Source organism: Lynx rufus, unplaced genomic scaffold, assembly GCF_022079265.1.
Source record: "Lynx rufus isolate CCGP_SWC_20201006 ecotype Redwood Valley unplaced genomic scaffold, mLynRuf1.p SCAF_17, whole genome shotgun sequence".
NCBI classification, from domain to species: Eukaryota; Metazoa; Chordata; class Mammalia; order Carnivora; family Felidae; genus Lynx; species Lynx rufus.
Genome location: NW_025814831.1, coordinates 37,987,827 through 38,008,613, shown reverse-complemented (window position 1 = coordinate 38,008,613; position 20,787 = coordinate 37,987,827). Strand labels below are relative to the sequence as shown.

The 20,787-nt window shown below is 42.5% G+C and overlaps 1 protein-coding gene across 1 annotated transcript in view; it reads left to right on the top strand.

The window, feature by feature from the left end:
• The window catches only part of SYNE2 (spectrin repeat containing nuclear envelope protein 2), a 286,324-nt gene that overhangs the window by 177,747 nt on the left and 87,790 nt on the right, over positions 1-20,787 (top strand). The window contains exons 64-75 of the mRNA XM_047079535.1: positions 2,086-2,202; positions 5,823-6,053; positions 10,004-10,186; positions 11,440-11,568; positions 12,081-12,202; positions 12,346-12,487; positions 13,932-14,063; positions 15,423-15,575; positions 15,701-15,910; positions 17,500-17,601; positions 18,485-18,604; positions 18,774-18,974. Of these exons, the coding sequence (XP_046935491.1) occupies positions 2,086-2,202; positions 5,823-6,053; positions 10,004-10,186; positions 11,440-11,568; positions 12,081-12,202; positions 12,346-12,487; positions 13,932-14,063; positions 15,423-15,575; positions 15,701-15,910; positions 17,500-17,601; positions 18,485-18,604; positions 18,774-18,974 (1,842 nt within the window). The remainder of the gene's footprint in view (positions 1-2,085; positions 2,203-5,822; positions 6,054-10,003; positions 10,187-11,439; positions 11,569-12,080; positions 12,203-12,345; positions 12,488-13,931; positions 14,064-15,422; positions 15,576-15,700; positions 15,911-17,499; positions 17,602-18,484; positions 18,605-18,773; positions 18,975-20,787) is intronic.

Below are 20,787 nucleotides of genomic sequence, written 5' to 3'. Positions count from 1 at the left end.
CATTAGACACTAGCAACATCTCTTCCTGAAATGAGGGACCCTTTGACTTTCTTAATTCTGCACTTTCTTGTCTCACCTACCTGCAGCCCCTCCCCCATCCCCTTCACTTGCCCCATCCAGGGTTCTCTTCTCTTCCTTCTCTTTCCCTCAGGGCAGTTTTATCTCCTCCCACAGGTTTGGTCGTCCCTCTGCCAGTGATCCCATCAAATCTCTTGTCTTGACCTTTCCTTTAATTCTGTTTTACATTTCTGCCTTCCTGATGGATTTCTTTTTTTGCATGTATTTTCTTTCATCTCAAACCCATTTTATCAAGTTTCCTTCAAAACTAGTTCCTCCTAATTTTTCGACGTCTGTTTATAGCACCACTGTTCCCTCAGAGTCTAAGACAAACTTCAGAGTCCTCTTAGATACCTCACTTTCATATCTAATCAGTGGCCAGGTGATGTCCATTCAATCTTTACATTCTTCTCCTCCCATGATTTTGCCATCATCCTATTCCAGGCAATTGTGACTTCTGCCCTGGACTTTTGTTGGAGTAGCCTTCTATTTGGGTTTACCGCCTCTAGTTATTTTTCCTAAAATAAAATATACATCTTCTACAATAGTCACTGATGACTTTTCCTAAAACTATTACTGCTATGCTGAAATCTTTCATGGATTCTGATTATCTACTAAAACGCATTCTTCTTAGCCTGGCATCCCAGATTCTTCATGATGCTGTCCTCCCTTTCCAATTTATCTAAGCTTTCCCTTTAGTTCTTGGTTGTTACCTTTCTAATAGCAGCGATCATTTTCAGTACAAGAAGCCGAAAAGTAATGTTTTGTTAGGAACTGCTAGATGCTTTATATGTGTCATTTTGCTTGGTAATCACATGCATGAGTGAGGTAGGTTATATTCCCACTTTAAAGATAAAGTAAAGGCTCAGAGTTCCAGTTGTCTTGTCTAAGATCATGCAACTTGTAAGTAGAACGAGCAAGATTGGTCGATTAGAACAGCCACGCCTTTCCCACCACGTGATGTTAATTATTTGTGTATATATCCTATTTTCCCATTGTTTAACCTTGGTTAACCTAATAAATGGGAGTGCTGGATCGGAGTATATATCCATTTAAAATATAACCCATATTCTTAAACTGCCCTCTAGAAAGACTGTATCAATTTTATTCCTGCCAGGAGTACATGGAAATGCCTCTTTCTTGACCTCAAGCTGATATTGGATATTTTCAACTTTAGCCAAACTTCTCCAGTGGTCTAAATTACATTTATATTCTAAGAATGTTGACTATCTAAGTGTTTATTGCCTTTTGTATTCTTCTTTTATGAACTGCTTGTTCATGCCATTTGACTTTTTTCTCTACAAAAGGGTTGATGTTTTCCTTACTGACTTATAAGAGTAATATATTAAGGATATTAACACACTGTAAGCTGTTATGCAGTTTGTTTTATTTTTAACTTCGGTTATGATGCTTTTTGTGGTAATACTACTATTTTATTTCTTAGGCTGCTAATACCAGGAGTGTTTCCTTTTATTTTCATGCTTTCAAAGTCCTTCCCCACTCCTAGATTAGAAAAGATTCACTTTTTTTTTTTCAAGAATTCTTAGAGTATAACTTTTACATTTAAATTTAGATACAATTAGAATCCATTATTAGAAGTAAGACAAGGATTCAGTTATTTTTTTTTGTGAAATACCTGAGTATTCCCAAATTTAGTAAATTGATCTTTTCCCCTATTATTTGAAATGCCTTTACCATATAATTTCATTTAATTTTAGTTCTCATATTAATCCACTTAAATACAGAATTCTGTAGATTTCCTTATATGCTCCTCATTTGCTAGAGAGCTTTGGAAAATTTAAGTCTTTCAAATAAAGACAAACTTGAGGAAGTTGGGTTTTTTTGGGTTTTTTTGTTTTGGTTTTTTTGGTTTTTTTCCTAACGAATAAATGTTTCTCTACATGTGCTTGACTTTTCTGGACACTTTTGCAACCATGCGAGAATGTAAAATGAGCTAGCGCAGGAAAAGTAGCTCACCTGGCAGCAAGGGCAGGAAATTATCTGGAACTCTGGTTCTTTTCTTTACAGGAGGCTACTGAGAAAATAAGCACATGTGAGAATGCTATGGCACAAGTTCTTGTGCCAGACTCCGTAAACGCTGAGCAAGGCCCAGAATTTTCCCTGAGTCCCAACCAAACAGAAGAGGTAAGTCCCTGTTGGTAACAAGCAAACTACTCAGGCACCTGGACGAGCACCCAGGGATGACCAGCTTTCTGTGTTCTGCAATATTTGGTGTATCAAGCCAAGAGTTCTTTGTGAACTTTAACATTTTCACGTGTGCCGTGAAGCTGGCGAACTGGAAGGTTTGCCATCGATGTTGACATCGAAAGTAAGCACGGCACAGAGCGATGAATCATTTACTGCTTGCTACCTATTTGTCAGGATGAACAAGCCTTTCCACTAACAACTATTTCTTTCTTCTGTCGACATAACTGGTGAGGGCCCCGGAGGTGGAGGGGAGCTAATATTGATTAACTGCCTATCCCATAAGAAGCATTTAGGCTTGCTGCTTATTCCTCAGATTAAATACGGTAGATTAGTAGCTACCATAAGTTTACAAATGAGGGAATCAAAATTTAAAGAGTGGAGGTACAGCTGGTGAATGGAGGCGTGAGGAGTCAAACCTAGGCTATTCCCAACTGCCTTCCTAATTTGAACGTTTAGTACTGAAAGACGTGAAACCCGGGTAGGTTTGGCCTCAGAATACACCGCCACCACGCCATCCCGGTGGCATGGCTAATGTTCGTGCAGGTGCACTTGGGTATTGCACTTGAGCCAGGCAATCCTGCCTTTCAGAACAAGTGTGTGTGTGTGTGTTGTGGTGCTCGCGGAGGGGGGGGAGACTTACGGGCATTTGTAGAATTGACTGTAAAATATTAAGGGGTAAATTTAAAGGGTTGGTATTTTGGCATGACATACAGCCACTGCCAGATAATTCACCTGCATTTTAACGGAATCCTGTTGCTGCGGAAACCAAGCAGTAGGACATTCACGAACTGAGAGGCAAATTAGATACGAGAGCATTGGCAAGGTCACGAGAAGAATGTGGACTTGGAGACCCCAAGGCATAATGGAAATCAGGGATTGAATCCTGCTTCTGCTTACTTGTTGGGTGACCACAGGCAATCTGAATCACCTCTCTGTGCCTTAATTTCCTCATCTGTGCACTGGAAATAATGAGGGCTTGTGGTGGGCGATAATGAGAGGATCTGTGTATCACACTTAGCATGGGGGTCTGGCCCTAGAGCCCAAAAGAGAGTTAGGTAGTTTAATTTACAATTATGCGGTAGAAATGCCATGATTCTCTTTAACAAGAAATGGTGGTAATACTTTTTAGCCCCTCAAGATGTGCAGTCATAAAATACCACTTAAATCATTCTGCTTTTAGAATTTGGGGCTATCATTTAGAGAAGATATTCAGCAGGGGTGTGATTGTGGAAAAAACTGTAGACTCTAGGCTAAAAGATAGCAGAGCCTTGTGACCTCAGGCGAATAACTTATGTCTGGGCCTGAGCTTCTGAGAAGCAATGTGGTGAAAAGGGAGGTGTGTGAATTGCTTAAGTGGTAAACGAACTTGGGTTTCTTTGACTATGAAAAGAGGTGGATGAACTGGTTACTGGCAGGTTTCCCAGGCCACCTTTAGCTATTGCGGTTTCTATGGTTGCAAATGTTCTTTTTTTCTCCCATTCACCTTTGGATTCTTTTCGGTTTTAAATAACTAGCAAATAAAACCCAGATTAGTGATCCAGCTTCCTTGTTTTCTGATTAATTCAGTGAGTGAAAAAGCAAAGAAATTCAATATTGCCATTAAAAAATGTGTGTGGTATACGATTAGGTGCTCCGATCATGTTTTTGAATAAATAAAGAAGGTGGATGGTAAATCTGTTATTACAGACTAATTAATTAATATTACTGATTGTTACCTCAGGTGACAAAAAAAAAAAAGAGGATCCTAAAAGCTTTGCCACTAAATTATAGCAATACCTGAAAACTAGAAAACAATCAGATGACTAGCAATTGGGTGTCTGGCCGGACAATCACACAGGTGTTGTCTTTTAAAAGAAATCAATTAAAGGGAACCTGGGTGGCTCATGTGGGTTAAGCGTCAGGTCATGATCTCACGGTTCATGAGTTCAAGCCCCGCGTGGGGCTGCGCACTGACAGCGTGGAGCCCACTTGGGATTCTCTGTCTGTCTCTCTGTCTGTCTGTCTCTCTCTCTCTCTCTCTCTCTCTCTCTCGTTGTCCCTCCCCTGCTTGCTCTCTCTCAAAATAAATAAACATTTAAAAAAAACAGAATTCAAAAAGAAAATTGAAACCAGCTGAATCCAAGCGTAGACCCGACTCTGCCGAGAATCACAGGGCAAGGGAAGACCTCCTTAAGAAGGGGATTCTTGAAAAAAAAAAAAAAAATACTGATGAAGGCAAGGGAGAAAGTGCGTTTTGGCAGAAAAGAGCAAACATACGTGAAGTTAATGGTCAAGGGGAACAAGTACAACTTCTGCTAAGCCAGCTTTCCTGATACTCCCCATGTGTGTGAAAAAGGGGTATTTTCACACCCTGCATGTTTTTGTTACCACCTGCCTATTTTGTTTACTTCTGTTGTACTGAAAGCTCTCTGTTTAAATAAAATTCTACAGACACTGGGAAATGTGCATTTGAGTTGAAGGAGGGTATACACTTGTCAACAATCCCCATTAGAAATTTGCGGCCAGAATTGTGCCTTATTAGATGCTAATGTTAGCAGAGTCTTATATAGAAAACTTCGTATTTCAGCATAATCGTAATTGATAAAATATTTATTGAGATCAATAATTTTTAGCGCAAAACACCGATCCTTATCCCTAGAGGCATTTCTCTAGAACGGTCGATAGAATCTTCCAATATTCTGGAAAAGGATGTTGGAAGCAAATATGTCTCTGTATCAGATCATCTTTTACTTCCAAATTGAAAATATCTAATATATTATTAATAGAATGCCTGGACTTGGTATCTGGAAGACATTTTTCTTTTGGACTGATAAGCAACCCAGGTATTCTCTGTAAACAGAACATGTCCTACATCATGCTGTCTTTTACTAGAAGCATCTAGTCCTTAATAATATTTGAGTATCTAGATGGTGAAAATTTGTTTCAGGTATTCTCTCTGAAGGATAGGAGAAAAATGTCCAGATTACCCCACCGAAGCTCTTTATTTGACTCAAGCTACTTTTAATAGGGAGAAATTTAGATGAGTAGTAGCATGTATGTTGGGGGGGAGGGGAAGCGCTAAAATATTTCTAACCTACTCTAACGTAACCTTGTATCCCAGCCCATGTGTCAAGAGCCCTTTTTTTCTGTTAGATCAGAGCTCACAGCAATGTAAGCATTGCTTAATCATGTGTCACACAAATTCAAACGCTGGCCAATTCGCTGAAAAGTTTCAGACACGCACACCCACATGCACACCCTCTCCCCTCACACTCACCTGTCTCCTGGGGCCCACTTGCTGTTTAATGAACTGCGAGCCCATTTGCGTCCTCCGTGCCTGGGAACACTACCTGTGTACATGCAGATCAGCTCCTTGGAAACCTGGGGCACCGGGTCACGTGATTGTTGCCATGAGCGTGGAGGTGCATTTCTCTTTTCTCTTTCTTATTTCTTCTGCCCTTGTTTGTTTTCTTTTAACTGGGGAAATGCTGGAAGTTCACAGGTTCTTGCGAGTTCAGCCCTGAAAACTTTGGACTCCGTGGCTTTTCACTGCTGGATTATCCTTGGGTTTATCTTAGGGCGCCACACGTCCTCTCAAGGCCGCAGCTCTGGGCTTTTCTGACGAGCACGGGGACTTGGAGGCCACGGTGGAGAAACCCAGGCTGAAGCCTGCAGACATCCTCCATGCTTGCAAGACCCAGGTGGCCGAGCTGGAGCTGTGGCTGCACCAAGCCAACGTGGCATTCGAGCCGGAAACATTAAACGCGGACATGCAGCAGTTGGTGGAACAGCAGCTGGTAGGGTGCCAGGTAAGGCCGATGGGCCGGAGTTGGTGGCCTGCCTCTTCACCAATCACCTGCCAAGAATGGGTGAATTTCCTTCAAAGCAGCAGTGTGTCCCTTCCTGTTACTCTGCCCCCTGTTTATCTTGGCCTCAACTTTTGTCCTCTGGGTAATTCTTTGAGGAGATTTACGTAATCAGGGCATTTGGAGAGACGGTTGTGGTAAGAGCTCTAGAATCTACAGTCCAAGTCCAGCCCCCCCTCACGTTAACTGTGAACTTGAGGATGTTGGCTTTTCACCTCGTTTTTCTCATGGGGTAGGTTATCTCCTAGGACTTTGACAGGGTTAAAGGAGATAAGGTACAAGAACCAGTGTCTAGTGTATCAAGTATATAAAAAGTGCTCAATCAATGCTGTTATTTATTTTCATAATAAGTTCTTTGAATTTTCGTTCATCTGAAATGAAACCGAATATCGTTATTTGCAAGATTGCACGTACAGTGTAAAAGGGCTTTGCTGCCATTTTACTGTGAATGCTCCTACTCTTTCTTGGGGCTGGGGCGTGGGGAAGAGACAGGTATATAAACTTGCCTTGAGTCACTTTGAGTAGTGCTGCTGACTCAGCCCGAAGGTTGGGATCCCTGTATCCCTCCAGAGAGAAGCCAGAAGGATGACATCACGGCAGCATAATGGAGTGTCACGATGGTTGAGGTGTCTTCTCCGAGGGTGCAGAGACCAGCTTTGGCCTGATGTCTGATTGGCTCACGTGTCTGCCATAGCAGACACCAGGAATGAGGACTTCCTCCCAGAGTACCCCATCACACTGGCCCGGCCACAGGGAGCTCCTCCCACTGGAGCCCGTTTGGAGTCGGAGGGAGCCCAACCTTGTTCGTCCTTTCTCCGCTCAGGCCCATAGTCTTACAATATCCAGCGCCTGCCTCATGTGGGACACCCAGGTGGGCAGGCTGACCTCCTTCCCCAGGCAGCTAGCTCCCCACCTCTGACCCCAAAAGTCAGCTCTTGATGGGGTGGGTTCACTTAAATACTAGCACCACTGCTTGGCCTGGATGACGAGGAACGGGGGAGTCTGGAAAAGGTGCTACCGCACCGGGCAGCGTTGTGCTGAATTGAACCTGAGGTGTTGGAGACGTTGAGTCCCAGCCACTTGCAGCCATCTGGGATCGATATGCCAATTGGGTAGACCCTTTGCGGATTCCTAGGTCACCCGAGAGAATCCCTTCCCGAGGCCACTTGTAGAGAGCTCAAGTATGTGGGGGCTGCTCAAGGGAAGGACACAACCACAAGGTGGCAGCAGCACACAGCAAGCTTTATTTGGGCAACATTTGGGCAGGATCTTAAGGGATGGGAAAGTCCCTCTCTTCAGGCGCCCTTTCAGAGGCTGTGGCTTGGAATGGCGGTGGGACCCCGACCTGGAAGGGGAGGAGGGCAAAGGGACACTCAGGGGAGCAAGGAATCCAGAGGGGCTCGTGTATCTAGGTGACGTCAGAGAGTTCCAGGGGGCAAGAGAGGCTCCGGTCTTCTAGAGCCCCAGAGTTTGTCTTAACCATGGCAGGCAGGTGGAGGGTCCCGCCTTGAGTTTGGTGCCAGTAGGATTGGAGCTAATGGTTCTAGCCTGCTGTGAAAAAATAAGCAAAATAGGGACCAATATGCAGGGGCCATCTTTGGCTCATTTATATAACACCATGGCATGCGCAACTTAATACTGAAACCTATAAGAAGCCTTATAGTAGTCTGTAAAAAACATTAAGTTCCCCGTGGGAGAAGGTCCAAGGAGAGGAACAAACAGATAAGTCGAGAACAAATTATATTTGGTAATTTAATATTTGAGAAGAAATGTTCAGCCTTGATTATTAAAAACAGCTATTGTTTTGTTTCTCTGTTATACCGGCAAAAATTATGTCATCCTGGAAAACTCTGGATCCGCTAATGTCTGATAATTCTGTCTGATTGGCTCAATGTTTTGGGGTCAGCTGTCAGCATATAAAGTGTCCCACCTGGTTTGACCGCGGTTTGTGAGATCGAGCCCCGTGTTGGTCTCTGTGCTGACAGCCTGGAGCCTGCGTGGGATATTCTCTCTCTCTCTCTCTCTCTCTCTCTCTCTCTCTGTCTCTCTCCCTCTCCCTCTCCCTCCCTCCCTCCCTCCCTCTCTCTCTCTCTCCCTCCCTCTCTCTCTCTCTGCCCCTCCCCAGCCCATGTTAGCGTGTGCACGTGCTCGCTCGCTCTCCGTCTCTCAAACATTTTTAAAAAGCTAAATGGGGGGCGCCTGGGTGGCGCAGTCGGTTAAGCGTCCGACTTCAGCCAGGTCACGATCTCGCGGTCCGTGAGTTCGAGCCCCGCGTCGGGCTCTGGGCTGATGGCTCGGAGCCTGGAGCCTGTTTCCGATTCTGTGTCTCCCTCTCTCTCTGCCCCTCCCCCGTTCATGCTCTGTCTCTCTCTGTCCCAAAAATAAATAAAAAACGTTGAAAAAAAAAATAAAAAAAAAGCTAAATGGTGGGGCACCTGGGTGGCTCAGTTGGTTAAGCGTCCGACTCTTGATTTCAGCTCAGGTCATGATCTCGTGGTTTGTGAATTCAAGCCCCGCATCGGGCTCTGCACCGACAGTTGGGAGCCTGCTGAGGATTCTGTCTCTCTCCCTCTCTCTCTGCTCCACTCGTTCTCTCGCTCTCGCTTTAAGAAAAAAAAAAGCTGAATGGAGGAAAAGAGCACAAAATTGTAGTACATTCTCTTTGTAGCCGCTCTAAAATCTGTGATTACATATTGTTTATGCTTACAAGAGTCTGTACAGGATACAAGTAGTTTGCTTGGATAGAGGAGTTATCAGAATAGATTGTTTGAAAATCTGTCTTAAGGACAGTTTTTCCTAAGTTTCTCTCAAAGAGCTGAACAACTTCTCAGGCACACGCCAAGTTTTAGCCCCAGTGATCCCGGGGCTAGAATGTGAGTTTGCATGTTGCTGCCATATGGTATGCCGGTCAGTTGACGTGACCGCGTGGGCTCCGGAGCCACAGGAGACAGCAAACTTGATCTGTCGGGAGGAATACAGTGACATTGACTTACAGGGAAACTTACTTCATCTGGCTGATTTATTTTTAGATCTCTGTGTAAATTGGCCAGCGGTATCAATGACTAAGTGTTTTAGGTTCCAAATTATTTCTTCTGTGATCTTCTTCGGATGTTTTGGAAGTTTATTTGACTTGAAAAAGAGGAGGCAAAGATCAAGGGAAAGAACTTTCAAAGGCTTCTGTGCAAATTTTGTCTTTTTATTATTATTACTACTCAACACTCGGATTGCAACAGGAAAAGGTTAGGATAGTGGGGAGAAGATGACACTAGTCGAGCACTGGCCAGAGCGAATGGATTTTAACTCTTAACTCCTCCAAGGGACCCTTAGGAGGTAAGTTCTGTTATTACCCCCATTTTACAGACGACTGAAGGCACACTCGTACAAAGGAAGGTGCCCACGTTTACCCGGCTGCTAAGTGGCAGGGCTGGGATCTGACCTCACAGAGTCTAGTTCCGGTGTCTGTGTTTTTTTTGTTTTTACGTTTATTTGTTTACTTAAGTAATCTACACCCACCACGGGGCTCGAACTCACTACCCTTAAGATCAAGAGTCACGAGCTCTTCCAACTGAGCCAGCCAGGCGCCCCAGGGTCTGTGTTCTTAACCACTATGCTGTGCTGGATACATTCAGCTGTGTTTTCTAAAGTGATTATGGAGTCACTTAGATTATTGTGGGGGGTGACATCTGCAAGCTGGGTTTGCTCAATGGCACCCCTATCCAAAAGCTCAGGAGTTACGTGGAAATCGTCCTTGTTGTTTGCCCAAGGTCCCTTCCAGTCTGTGTTTCCGAGACTTGTTGTGTACGGTAGGTAGACCGAGTGAATCTGCCTCATCGTAGAGTATAATACTTGTTCAAGACCAAAACCTTGAATGATGAAACGATTTTGTTTCCAAGGCCATGCTAACGGAAATCGAGCACAAGGTTGCGTCTCTGCTAGAGAGCTGCAAAGATCGGGGGCCTGGAGACAGTGGGGCCACTCATCAGGAGGCTGAAGCTCTTTCCTTGAAACTAAAGACTGTGAAGTGCAATTTGGAAAAAGTCCAGATCATGCTTCAGGAGAAATACAATGAAGACCAGGTAAGACACGGCCACGTGTAGACGTGAGTGGGTAGATGATCTGATAGAACCACCAGGAAGGCATTCTGGCAGAGGTGATAAGACAGCCACAGAAGAAATTCTACTACGTAAGAGGGAATGAAGCATCTTCAAACTGTAAGGGAAGGTTGTACTGACTTGTGTTACTGATTCCATTTTGCCCTGCAGTTTTCCTACCTAGGCTCTTGTTAGGGACGGCGTTGGTCTGCATTGGGTTGGTTTGACTGGATTGATGGTTCTCACTGGTAATGAGGTGTGGTGTAGGCCCTCTTCGCAAAAGAAAGATAAGGTTGAAAGGTAATGTGTCACCCCACTTGACTGGAAAATGAAGGGCCAATAGTGAAGATTAAAATTTCTTTTTGAGAAGCTTAAAGTTAGACATCAGAAATAGAAAAACTGTTTCCAGGATACGTTCTGTTACTTGCAAATACATATACTGATGGAAGTGTCATGCAGTTGAACTGTTCTCGTGACTTTCAAAAGCATTCTGTATAAATGCAAATGCGTGTCTTATGAGTAGAGCCTTACTGTATAAAATTTGCATCTATACTTAGGAGATGGTGGTTCCTACTCAAAGGACCTACATTCACAGAAATAAGATTGGCTGCAGATACACAGACTCTGTGGTTCCCCTTTCATCCTCATATGTCCTCTCTTTTGAAAAAATGTTTTGGGCCTATGGGAAATTTGCATTTATAAGCATTAGTACTATTTCTCTTTTCGGGGTGTGTGTGTTTTACTTTGTTCTTAAAACAGAGAAGCAATACATTTCCTAGTTTTTAGTAATTCATTGGATGAATTACACTGAGAAAATTAAATGACCACTTCAGGGGCGCCTGGGTGGCTCAGTCGGTCAAGCATCCGACTTTGGCTCGGGTCGTGATCTCACACCCCGTGAGTTCAAGCCCCGTGTCGGGCTCTGTGCTGACAGCTCAGAGCCTGGAGCCTGCTTCGGATTCTGTGTCTCCCTCTCTCTCCGCCCCTCCCCTGCTCGCACTCTGTCTCCCTCTCAAAAATAAACATTTAAAAAAATAAATAAAATGACCACTTCATCAAACGTAATGGTTTTTTGAAGTTGTTTTGAAACAACTACCTTAAATCATAGTATATACTTGTAATAAATAGTGAAACCTAGTCACTTCATATAAAACTTTCCCATTATGCGGTCTCATTAGTAGGACTAAAATAAAGGGAGTCATTTTTTAAATAGTGTGCCATCATAAAATGTTTTGCAGCATTCTGCCACACTAAAGAAACCTTCAGAGCATCAAAATGATCTCCAACCAGATAACCTTTCTGAACTTGAACCTGTTGTAAGTGAAAGGCCACAATTCAGCAGACAAAAAGATTTCCAGCAGCAACAGGTAATTGCAGCCCTTAACAGATATAAGGATAAGAATAAAGGCTTCCGTATGGAATTTCCCTTTGAACTAAGTACCAAACTGCTCCTGGAGGGTGTGTGTGAGTGGTAAGCATTTACTGCAACACCCACCTTGCTTTCGCCTTCTGCAGGTGGGGACACTCTAACTTTGCTATTTTATTGATTTGCATCTTATTTCTCACTAAGTAAATACCTTCAGGGGGACTTACCTCTCTAACTGTAACACCTCTTTCCCTATTGTTTCTAAACGTGTTTTGCATATTTTAGGGGACTTTCCATGTGTGTAGCATATATTGTAATATTTACTTGATCTTTGTGTGAATACTTGAAGTAGGTTTTTGAGAAATAAAAGTTTAGGGGAACAAGCAAGCAAGAAAGGGAAATAGTAGATAATAATTTAGGAAATGGTTCAAAATGAGATGCTCTCAACAGAAGAAACCATTGGCTGTCATTGGAAAACTTTGACTGGACCATTTGAATCTCATTCAATGATAGGTCCTGGAGTTAAAACCAACGGAACAGAAAGATTTCATCAAATTCGTAGAATTTAATGCTAAGAAAATACGGCCCCAGTTTTGCCAACCTGATAAAGATACACCTCAGAAATCATCTGAGAGGTAAGACATTTTTAGAGTTGGACATTCAGCTATGGTTGGGGGAATTCAGAGCATTTCTTCTTAAATCACTTCTAAAACTCTTACCGAATGCAACCAAAATTATCTGTTGATTATTCTTTTCACCTTTTATTTCCCTTTAAAAGCATTAAGGCATCTAGCCCCGCAAAGGATGCTCCAGACTCAGTCTTGTCAACTCAGGGCCAAAGTGGGGATAAGTGGCAATATCTACGTCACGAACTGTCATCAAAGATCGGGCTACCGCTACCTCAGCTTGTGCAGCCTCAGGTCAGTGGATGTGACGCACACGGTGTAAATCATAAATAAACACATTTGTCTTTGAAAATGCAACAAGCATTCATTAAGTACCCGTATACATGTTCCGCGTTAGGCGGAAATAAAATCGTTGGTTTTCAGAAAGCGAAGATGCCAAGTGGGTTTTTCATCTGGCCGACCCTTTTTCACCCCCCTGGAAGTCTGCGTGAAGTGCCACTCCTTTGTGCTTTTGTGGCACTCTGAGCTTCCCTAATCACAGCTCTTACGATACTGAGTACCTGTTTATTTGTCTGTATTCCCCCATTAAGTGGTATAGGAAGAAAAGACCATGTCTGCCTGGTTCACATTTGAGTGCCTGGCACAGTATCTGAAACATTGTGAAGTCTCAGTTTCAATATGGTGAATGAATAAAGGAATGAATAATATGTTTTTTTTTTTAAACACTTTTTTAATGTTTTAATTGTTAACTGTTTTAATTGTTTAATGTTTTAATGATACAATGCTATATTAGCGTCATTCATTCATCAAGATGATTTGGAATCTACAGTGTGCCAAGTACCTGTGTCCCACAAACACGCTGTCTTACTGCCGTCACAGTTCTTAATCATGCTGGGCCAGCTGCTGCTGGATTTCTCTCTGAGCAGGGAGCCCGTGAGCAGATTAACACTGTTGGTCACAGCTATCAAGCTTCTGCCTTCAACTTTGCACCCAACCTGCCTGGGCAAAGGTTACCGCCTGTTGCCCAGTTCTCCAGTCTGGTGGGAACTTTCCTGTTCTATTCTGCCGAAAACCTTTTCTGGCCTATTGATGTTGAATTAAACTCATTGGCTTTAGTCTTGGTTTCTCCTCGTTCATACACACTGTAACACGTATATTGTTCTCTTTCCATCCGCAGAACATCATCAGTTCTTTTCCCCAGGCAGAATCTGACACCACCCAACTCTGTTTCTTTGTATTTATTAGTTTTCTAATTTGAAAAGGGAATTAACTCTGAATCTTTCTGTCTTCTAGAGACACAGCTAATTTTTAATGCTTATTTAGCTTTCCAGTAACAGATCAAGATGCAAGTCTGTACCTGGAGGGGACTATTCTAAGAGTTGGCTCTATACCAGGGGTCTACCAATAAATGGGAAGAGAAACCGCTAACCTCATAACGTGAATGGCATTGCTACCAAATTGAAACATTAGGGATTTTACTCTATTTTCAAGTTATGGTTTATCTTGCCTCATTTTGTTATCTCAATAGACCCTCAAGTGTCTAAGTGAAGCTTTTCATGACCTTTCAAAGCTGTCCACAATATTTAAAATTTAATTTTTTCTTACAAGTGACAAGGTAGACAAAAACATTTACCAAGAAAGTAACTTGGAAGATAGCACGTGTAAAAGCATTTTTGCTGTTTAACGTTAACAGCAGCAGGATCTCAAATTGTAATGAGGTTTCTCTTTTTTCATATAGGTTGCCACAAATATGAGTATTCTACCCAGTGTGAGTGTGTATAACTTTAGATACCCAACAACTGAAGAACTGAAAACATATACCACACAGCTTGAAGACCTGCGTCAAGAGGCAAATAATCTTCAGACCCAGGTAGCAGCTTCACATTACATATTTTCCTCACTGCAATATCAAAAAAAGAAGGGAAATGTGACATTGTAAATTAGCCATCATTTTTCAAATTGAATAAATGGTAGAATCCATGGTGGAATGGGTCCTAGAATTGCAAGTAGAGTTTATCTCTTGCCAACTCTGATGACTGTGGTAGCACCTGCCGAGACCACCATGTACAAAGATCATTGAACCCAAGTCTAAGATCGGCAGGAACGAGGATCGTTGTTGATTAGTACTGTCTGCAGTGGTGCTCTGTGATTGGAAGGGTAAGGAAGGAGGGGAGTATTGACAAGATTTCCAACCTTGACTAAGCTGAATGCTGAAACAGTGTGCTGGGTAATGTTAAGTATCAACCAGAGAAGACCATAGGAAATAGAATCTAAATTGGGGTGATTACTAGCTTTCGCATGCTTCTAAATATCTTGTGCCTGGTCAAGAATTCAGGGTGTTCATTGGTAAAGAAAAAGAGGTGGCTCCAACAGCTTATGCTAAAATATAAGGAGACCTTGTGGCTCCCAAACTCACTAGGACACAATCGCACAACCCTAGGTGCCTCCCTTGAAGTTGTACATCTAAGGATGGCCTTAATTCTCACAATCAGCCCATTTATAACACTTCTAATTTCCACCCCCACTCCACAGCCCATCCATATCTTTTTTTTTATTGAGATGTAACTGACATATTAGCTTCAGGTGTCCACCATAATGATTCAATATTTGTACATTTTGTGAAATGATCACCACAATGAATCTAACATCCATCACCACATACAGTTATAAAAATGTTTTTCCTGAAATGAGAACTTTTAAGATCTACTCTCTTGACAACTTTCAAATATGTAACACAGCATTTATTAACTGTAGTTACCATGCCGTGCCTACCATCTATCTTTAAGATACTGTACCTCTTCCCAATCATCCCTTTCAAATGTCTTCTTTTCCTTCTCCAGGCTGTACTTGATTCCATTAACCCACTTTCTCCTACCTTACAATGTGGGAGGCAGGGAGCCGTGGGAAGAGGGATAGTATGCTTTCCTTGGGACCACACTTCCACATGGATGGCCCCGCTAAGGAAGTCCTTCATCTTGTTATTTACCTTTTAATTCCATTTCAATGGTTACTCACTACCAAGCGTTGAGTTTCTTAAACTTGTTTTTCTCAGACTTAACATCTTAATTGTATTTGTTTATTCTTCTACCTGATTCACAAAGTGTTCAAAACAACCAATTATAAAAAAGTATAACGTAAATTGTAAACCATAACAAAACCAGGGAAAATGGAGGCTTAGGAAGGCAAGGAATCCTAATATTTATTTTTTTCTTTTTTCCTCTTGATTCAGGAAAACATGACAGAAGAAACATACATAAATTTGGATAAAAAATTATTTGAGCTATTTCTGACCCTCAGTCAGTGCCTTGCCAGTGTGGAGGAGATGCTGCAGACACCTGGGCTCTTCAGAGAGGATGTCTGTGCTCGGCAGGTGCACTACGAGGTAAGGAATTTCCAATAAGCCCATGTGTTGGCCGTTGCTGCAAACAGCCCACTGTTTAAGCCAGAGCTGAAGCCTCTTAAAGTCAGAGTCTATTCACTGTGTCTTTCCTTCTCACCTCTTCGCAGACACTGGCTCTTGAGTTGAAAAAACTTTACTTAGCTATGGGTGATAAGAAGGATGATCTTTTGAAAGCCATGACTTGGTCTGGGAAGAATGCCGACTTGTTCCATGAATGTTTTAATAACCTCCAAGTCTACCTGGAGCACACCCAGGCCACAGCTGCCTCTAGGAGCAAGTCCCTAAAAGCTGGCCTCGACTATAACCGCAGTTATCAGGTACAGGGCTAGGCACTCAGCCTACTTTGGCTAATTTCTATTCATTCCTATTCCTGGTGGCAGTCATGATTAGGAATTGCTAAGGAAAGTGGTGAGAGGTTCTTTCTGTGAAGGTCTTTAGATTAGTTCGGTGCCTGTGTTTGGAGACCATTTGAAAGCGAGGTCCTTCCCAAAGTTGCGGTATGAATTTGTTAGATCGGGCTAATGAACTGTTTCTTTCCTGTGTTACATTTAGTCATTAATGATTGTCCTAGGGGAGGATTTCTCAGTAACAGGGAGCCATTAAAGTTTTTTTTTTTTATTTTTTAAATGTTTTTATTTATTTTTGAGAAGAAAGAGAGCATGAGCAAGGGAGGGGTAGAGAGACAGAGGGAGACACAGAATCCGAAGCAGGCTCCAGGCTCTGAGCTGTCAGCACAGAGCCTGACGCGGGGATCAAAGTCACAAGCCGTGAGATCATGACATGAGCCGAAGTCGATCGCTTAACTGAGCCACCCAGACGCCCCAACCATTAAAGTTTTTGAGCAAAAGAAGGACAGTCTGTGTATGTTTCAGGTAGATTCACCTGGCTGTTAACTACTGTGGATTAGAGGACAGACTTGAGGCAAGCAGACAGACAATTCTAGTAGTTTCCTAACTAGAGAAAAAGAAATGAAACACAACACCACTTATGAAGGAGTCTTGCCCGTAAAGTCAAACCTCAATCTGATCACGCAAAATAGACACAAGAGAAGAGCATTGCAGCACTGTGGGGGGGTGGGGGGTGGGGGTCAGCCAAATCCAGACCGTGGGAAGCTGTATAGAGTAAAAGACCTGTGTTTTCACCATCCCACCCAAAACCCCAGGAATAAACAAGAGAGATGGTTGGGGAGCCTGCAGATCACAAGAGACTTAACACATGTATTAGTCCCTTGCAACCTGTTGGACCTCATTTAGATTCCAATTCAAACAAACCAAAAGGAAAAATTATAGCTAATTAGAGAAATGTGAACCCTTTCCTATAGCTAATGATACTAGGGAATGGTTGTTGATTTGTAATATTAAAAAAAAATTTTTTTAACGTTTGTTTATTTTTGAGAGAGAGAGGGAGAGAGAGACAGAAAGCTTGCAGGGGAGGGGCAGAGAGAGAGGGAGACACAGAATCCGAAGCAGGCTCCAGGCTCTGAGCTGTCAGCACAGCCCGACGTGGGGCTCAAACTCCCAAGCTGTGAGATCATGACCTGAGCTGAAGTTGGACGCTTAACCGACAGCCGCTCAGGCGCCCCAATTTTGTACTGTTTCTAAAGGGAGGAATCTTTATCTTTTAAAAACACATACCGAAACTTACCGTGGTGAAATATCTGTGATTTGTTTCAAAATATTCTGAGGGGAAGGAGATTAGGTATAGTTAAGAAGGCTCAGGGGAGGGCACAGAGCAGAGATGACCAGTCACAAGTCAATAATTGTTAAAGCTAGGCAATTCCTCTATTTTGGTATATGTTTGGAACTTCTGTTAGCATAAAAATTAAAGGACGGCTAAATTTTTTGTAAGGTATTAAAGGGGCCCGCATGAGATTCTTACTGTTTGTTGCATTTATCTTCCTATACAGAATGAAATAAAGCGATTGTATGACCAACTTACTAAGAATAAAACATCTTTACAACAGTCTTTGAATGAAATTAGTGGCCAGAGTATTGATGAACAGCTTCAGGTAATCAAGTCAAAACAATTACACTGATCTGACCTTGGACCAAAGAGTTTTGTGTAGAAGCTGTGTTTCTGAAGCACTTTCCTTTGGGAGCAGTGGCAAGGCTAGAGTAAACAAATAGAAACGAGAACTCTTTATGTGGACCTTTAAAAATATCTCATAAGTAGTACCTTATGAAGAGTAAATTAAACCGACACAACACCATGGTCACCTATCAACCAGGCAAAAATGGAAGTTTGTGCAGGGTCAGTGAGAGCATTAGGAAATGAGACTCCCATTCTCTCGGGAGGAGAATTTGTCCAGCTTCTCAGGATCGGTTGGCTATAAATCAGAATTTTACGTGTGAATGCGCTTCCACCCACAGTAGGCTCACTTCATTCCTTTATTCAGCAAGTATGAATTGAGGACCTTCTGTGGACAGATAGTGCTATAGGGGTTGCACTTATCCTAAGGAAGGAAGACAAGGGCATAGAGAAACGTGTATATAAATACTCAAGGATGGACCTAGCAGCACTGCTTGAACTAAAAACGCTTCGATAGCCCAAAAGGCATTAAGAGCAGACTCTTAGAAAAGCAGTGTGTGTCCATTTGCAAGGAGTCCGGTATTTGTACTGATTTGCAGAGCAGCTGGTAAGTAAGGAGGCAGCCTGCAGAACGGAGTGATGTGTGCGTTCATTAAGTTTAAGGATGTGCACATGTACTTCTGGTCCGTGCTTCAAACGTGTTGGGGACAAATTTTCCGGGAGAAGCTGGAGGTGAGGGAGGAGAAGTGGGACTTTCATTTTTCCCTTAATTTTTTCTGTACGGTTTCATTCTTTTACAATGAATATGCGCACTTCTCTGGCTTCTGAAAGGGTTTGCTTTTTTGCATTGTCTCTCACTGTAGAAAGCAGATGTGTATACAGTGGAGCTGCAGAACTCCGAGAGCCGAGTGGCAAAACTAAGAGACGAAGGGGAGAGGCTTCGTTTACCTTATGTGTTACTGCAAGAGGTTTACAAATTAGAGGTATGTGTGAGCAGAAAACATTCGGTCAGTGAATCGCTATGATTATAAGGGAGTGAGACTTTCTTGTTCTTCCAGAAAGAGAGTTCAGGTTTGTTCTCCAAAGAGAGTTTAGCTTTGTTCTCCATCTGGATTATTTTCGTGGTTGGATGAAAACGTTCTTTCTTTTCAGGATGTGCTTGACAGTATGTGGGGAATCTTGAGAGCTCGGTACACAGAACTCAGCAGCCCTTTCATCACTGAGAGCCAGCAAGATGCCTTATTGCAAGGCATGGTGGAACTAATGGCTATTGGAAAGGAAAAGCTTGCTCATGACCACTTAAAACAACCCAAAAGTAAAGATGCCTTACAGGCTCAAATACAGAATCACAAGGTAAGACGCGTGGGTCAGATTTCCTTTTCATAGACTTTAAGTCTTTCTGACTTAACCATAGAGCATCCATTTTCTTCCTTGGTGAAATATACATTGTTCATTCATTCATTCATTCATTGGTGAAATATACATTGTTCATTCATTCATTCATTCATTCACTCTTTGTTTGAACCAACATCAATTAGACGGCTTACTGGATATCAGGAACTCCGCTGACCTCTAAGGATGTGATTGTGAGGGAAAACAGATATAGTTCCTTATGTTCACGGAGCTTTTGATTGAAAGAGAGACATTTATGAGCAAGTCATTCCAAACAAATTTAAAATTAAAATTGAGACACATGCTTTCAGAGCATTTAAGAGGGGAAATTGAATTCAGGAGATTAGGGAAGGCTTTCCTGAGAACTGAGGCCAAAAAAATATCTATACCTCGATATGTAAATGTGTATCTAGTGTAATGCTACAATAAATCTTTTAGTTGTCCATTCATTTTATTACACAACAGCCTCATGATCACCACCTAAAGACATGTAGTAATTTAAGTACTGATGCAAAAAAAAAAAATGGGAAAGACCATTTCTGCCTCCAACAAGCTGAACTCTAGGCGTGTGATAAGGAGACCTTGTTCTAAGAAATCCGAAGGTAAATATTCTATAAAGAATGGAGGGGGAAAGGAAAAAATAATATTATGGATATCTACAGTGTGTCAGGATTTGTCCTGGATGCTTTTATAAACCTTCTACATACCCTTTTCAAGGGAGTAGGAGAAAGGATTCGCATAAGAAGTTCCTCCAGACAATTAGAAGGGGCAGCTGACTATGCAAATGGAGGAGAACCGTGTGAAGCTAAAGACTTCCTGTGTAAAGGTTCTTAAAGTGTTGTTCTGGGAGCTTTTACATACCAGGATCCCAACAGACCCTGTCAACAGATTCCTTGTACTTGGCCATGTTATTGAGTAGAAAATCAAGCTAGAGTGTAGGAACCTCTGGCTGTTCCATGTGTGGGCTTCTTGGGCTCACTCATCTATCCATCCAATTTAGTGTCTTGAAATTAATCGGCCATGTCAGTATCGACCTTTTTGTAAAGTTTCTTAAAACTTAGAGTAACTGGGGGTGCCTGGGTGGCCAGTCGGTTTTAAGTGTCCGGCTTCGGCTCAGGTCGTGATCTCATGGTTCATGAGTTCGAGCCCCATGTCAGGCTCTCTGCTGACAGCCCAGAGCCTGGAGCCAGCTTCGGGTTCTGTATCTCCCTCTCTCTCTGCTCCTCCCTTGCTTACATGTGGTCTCTCTCTCAAAAATAAATAAAGATTTTAAAAAAAAATTAGAAACTCAGAGTAACTGATTTAGGAAGATCTCACTGGAAATTGAAATTGGCTAACACTGTTTGCCCTTTAACATGGACTGTTTTATGGAAAATGTTACTTAGGAGGATTTTTCTTTATGACTTGTTAAAATGCCATTAGTGTTAAAGACTAATGGGTACACAGTCAATTTTCTTTTTCTTTCCTCTTATGTGTGACTCTGCATGGCTGTCTTGGGATTTTTTTTTTTTTAATTTTTTTTCAACGTTTATTTATTTTTGGGACAGAGAGAGACAGAGCATGAACGGGGGAGGGGCAGAGAGAGAGGGAGACACAGAATCGGAAACAGGCTCCAGGCTCTGAGCCATCAGCCCAGAGCCCGACGCGGGGCTCGAACTCATGGACCTTGAGATCGTGACCTGGCTGAAGTCGGACGCTTAACCGACTGCGCCACCCAGGCGCCCCTTGTCTTGGGATTTAAAAGCAAATACACCTGGGGCGCCTGGGTGGCTCA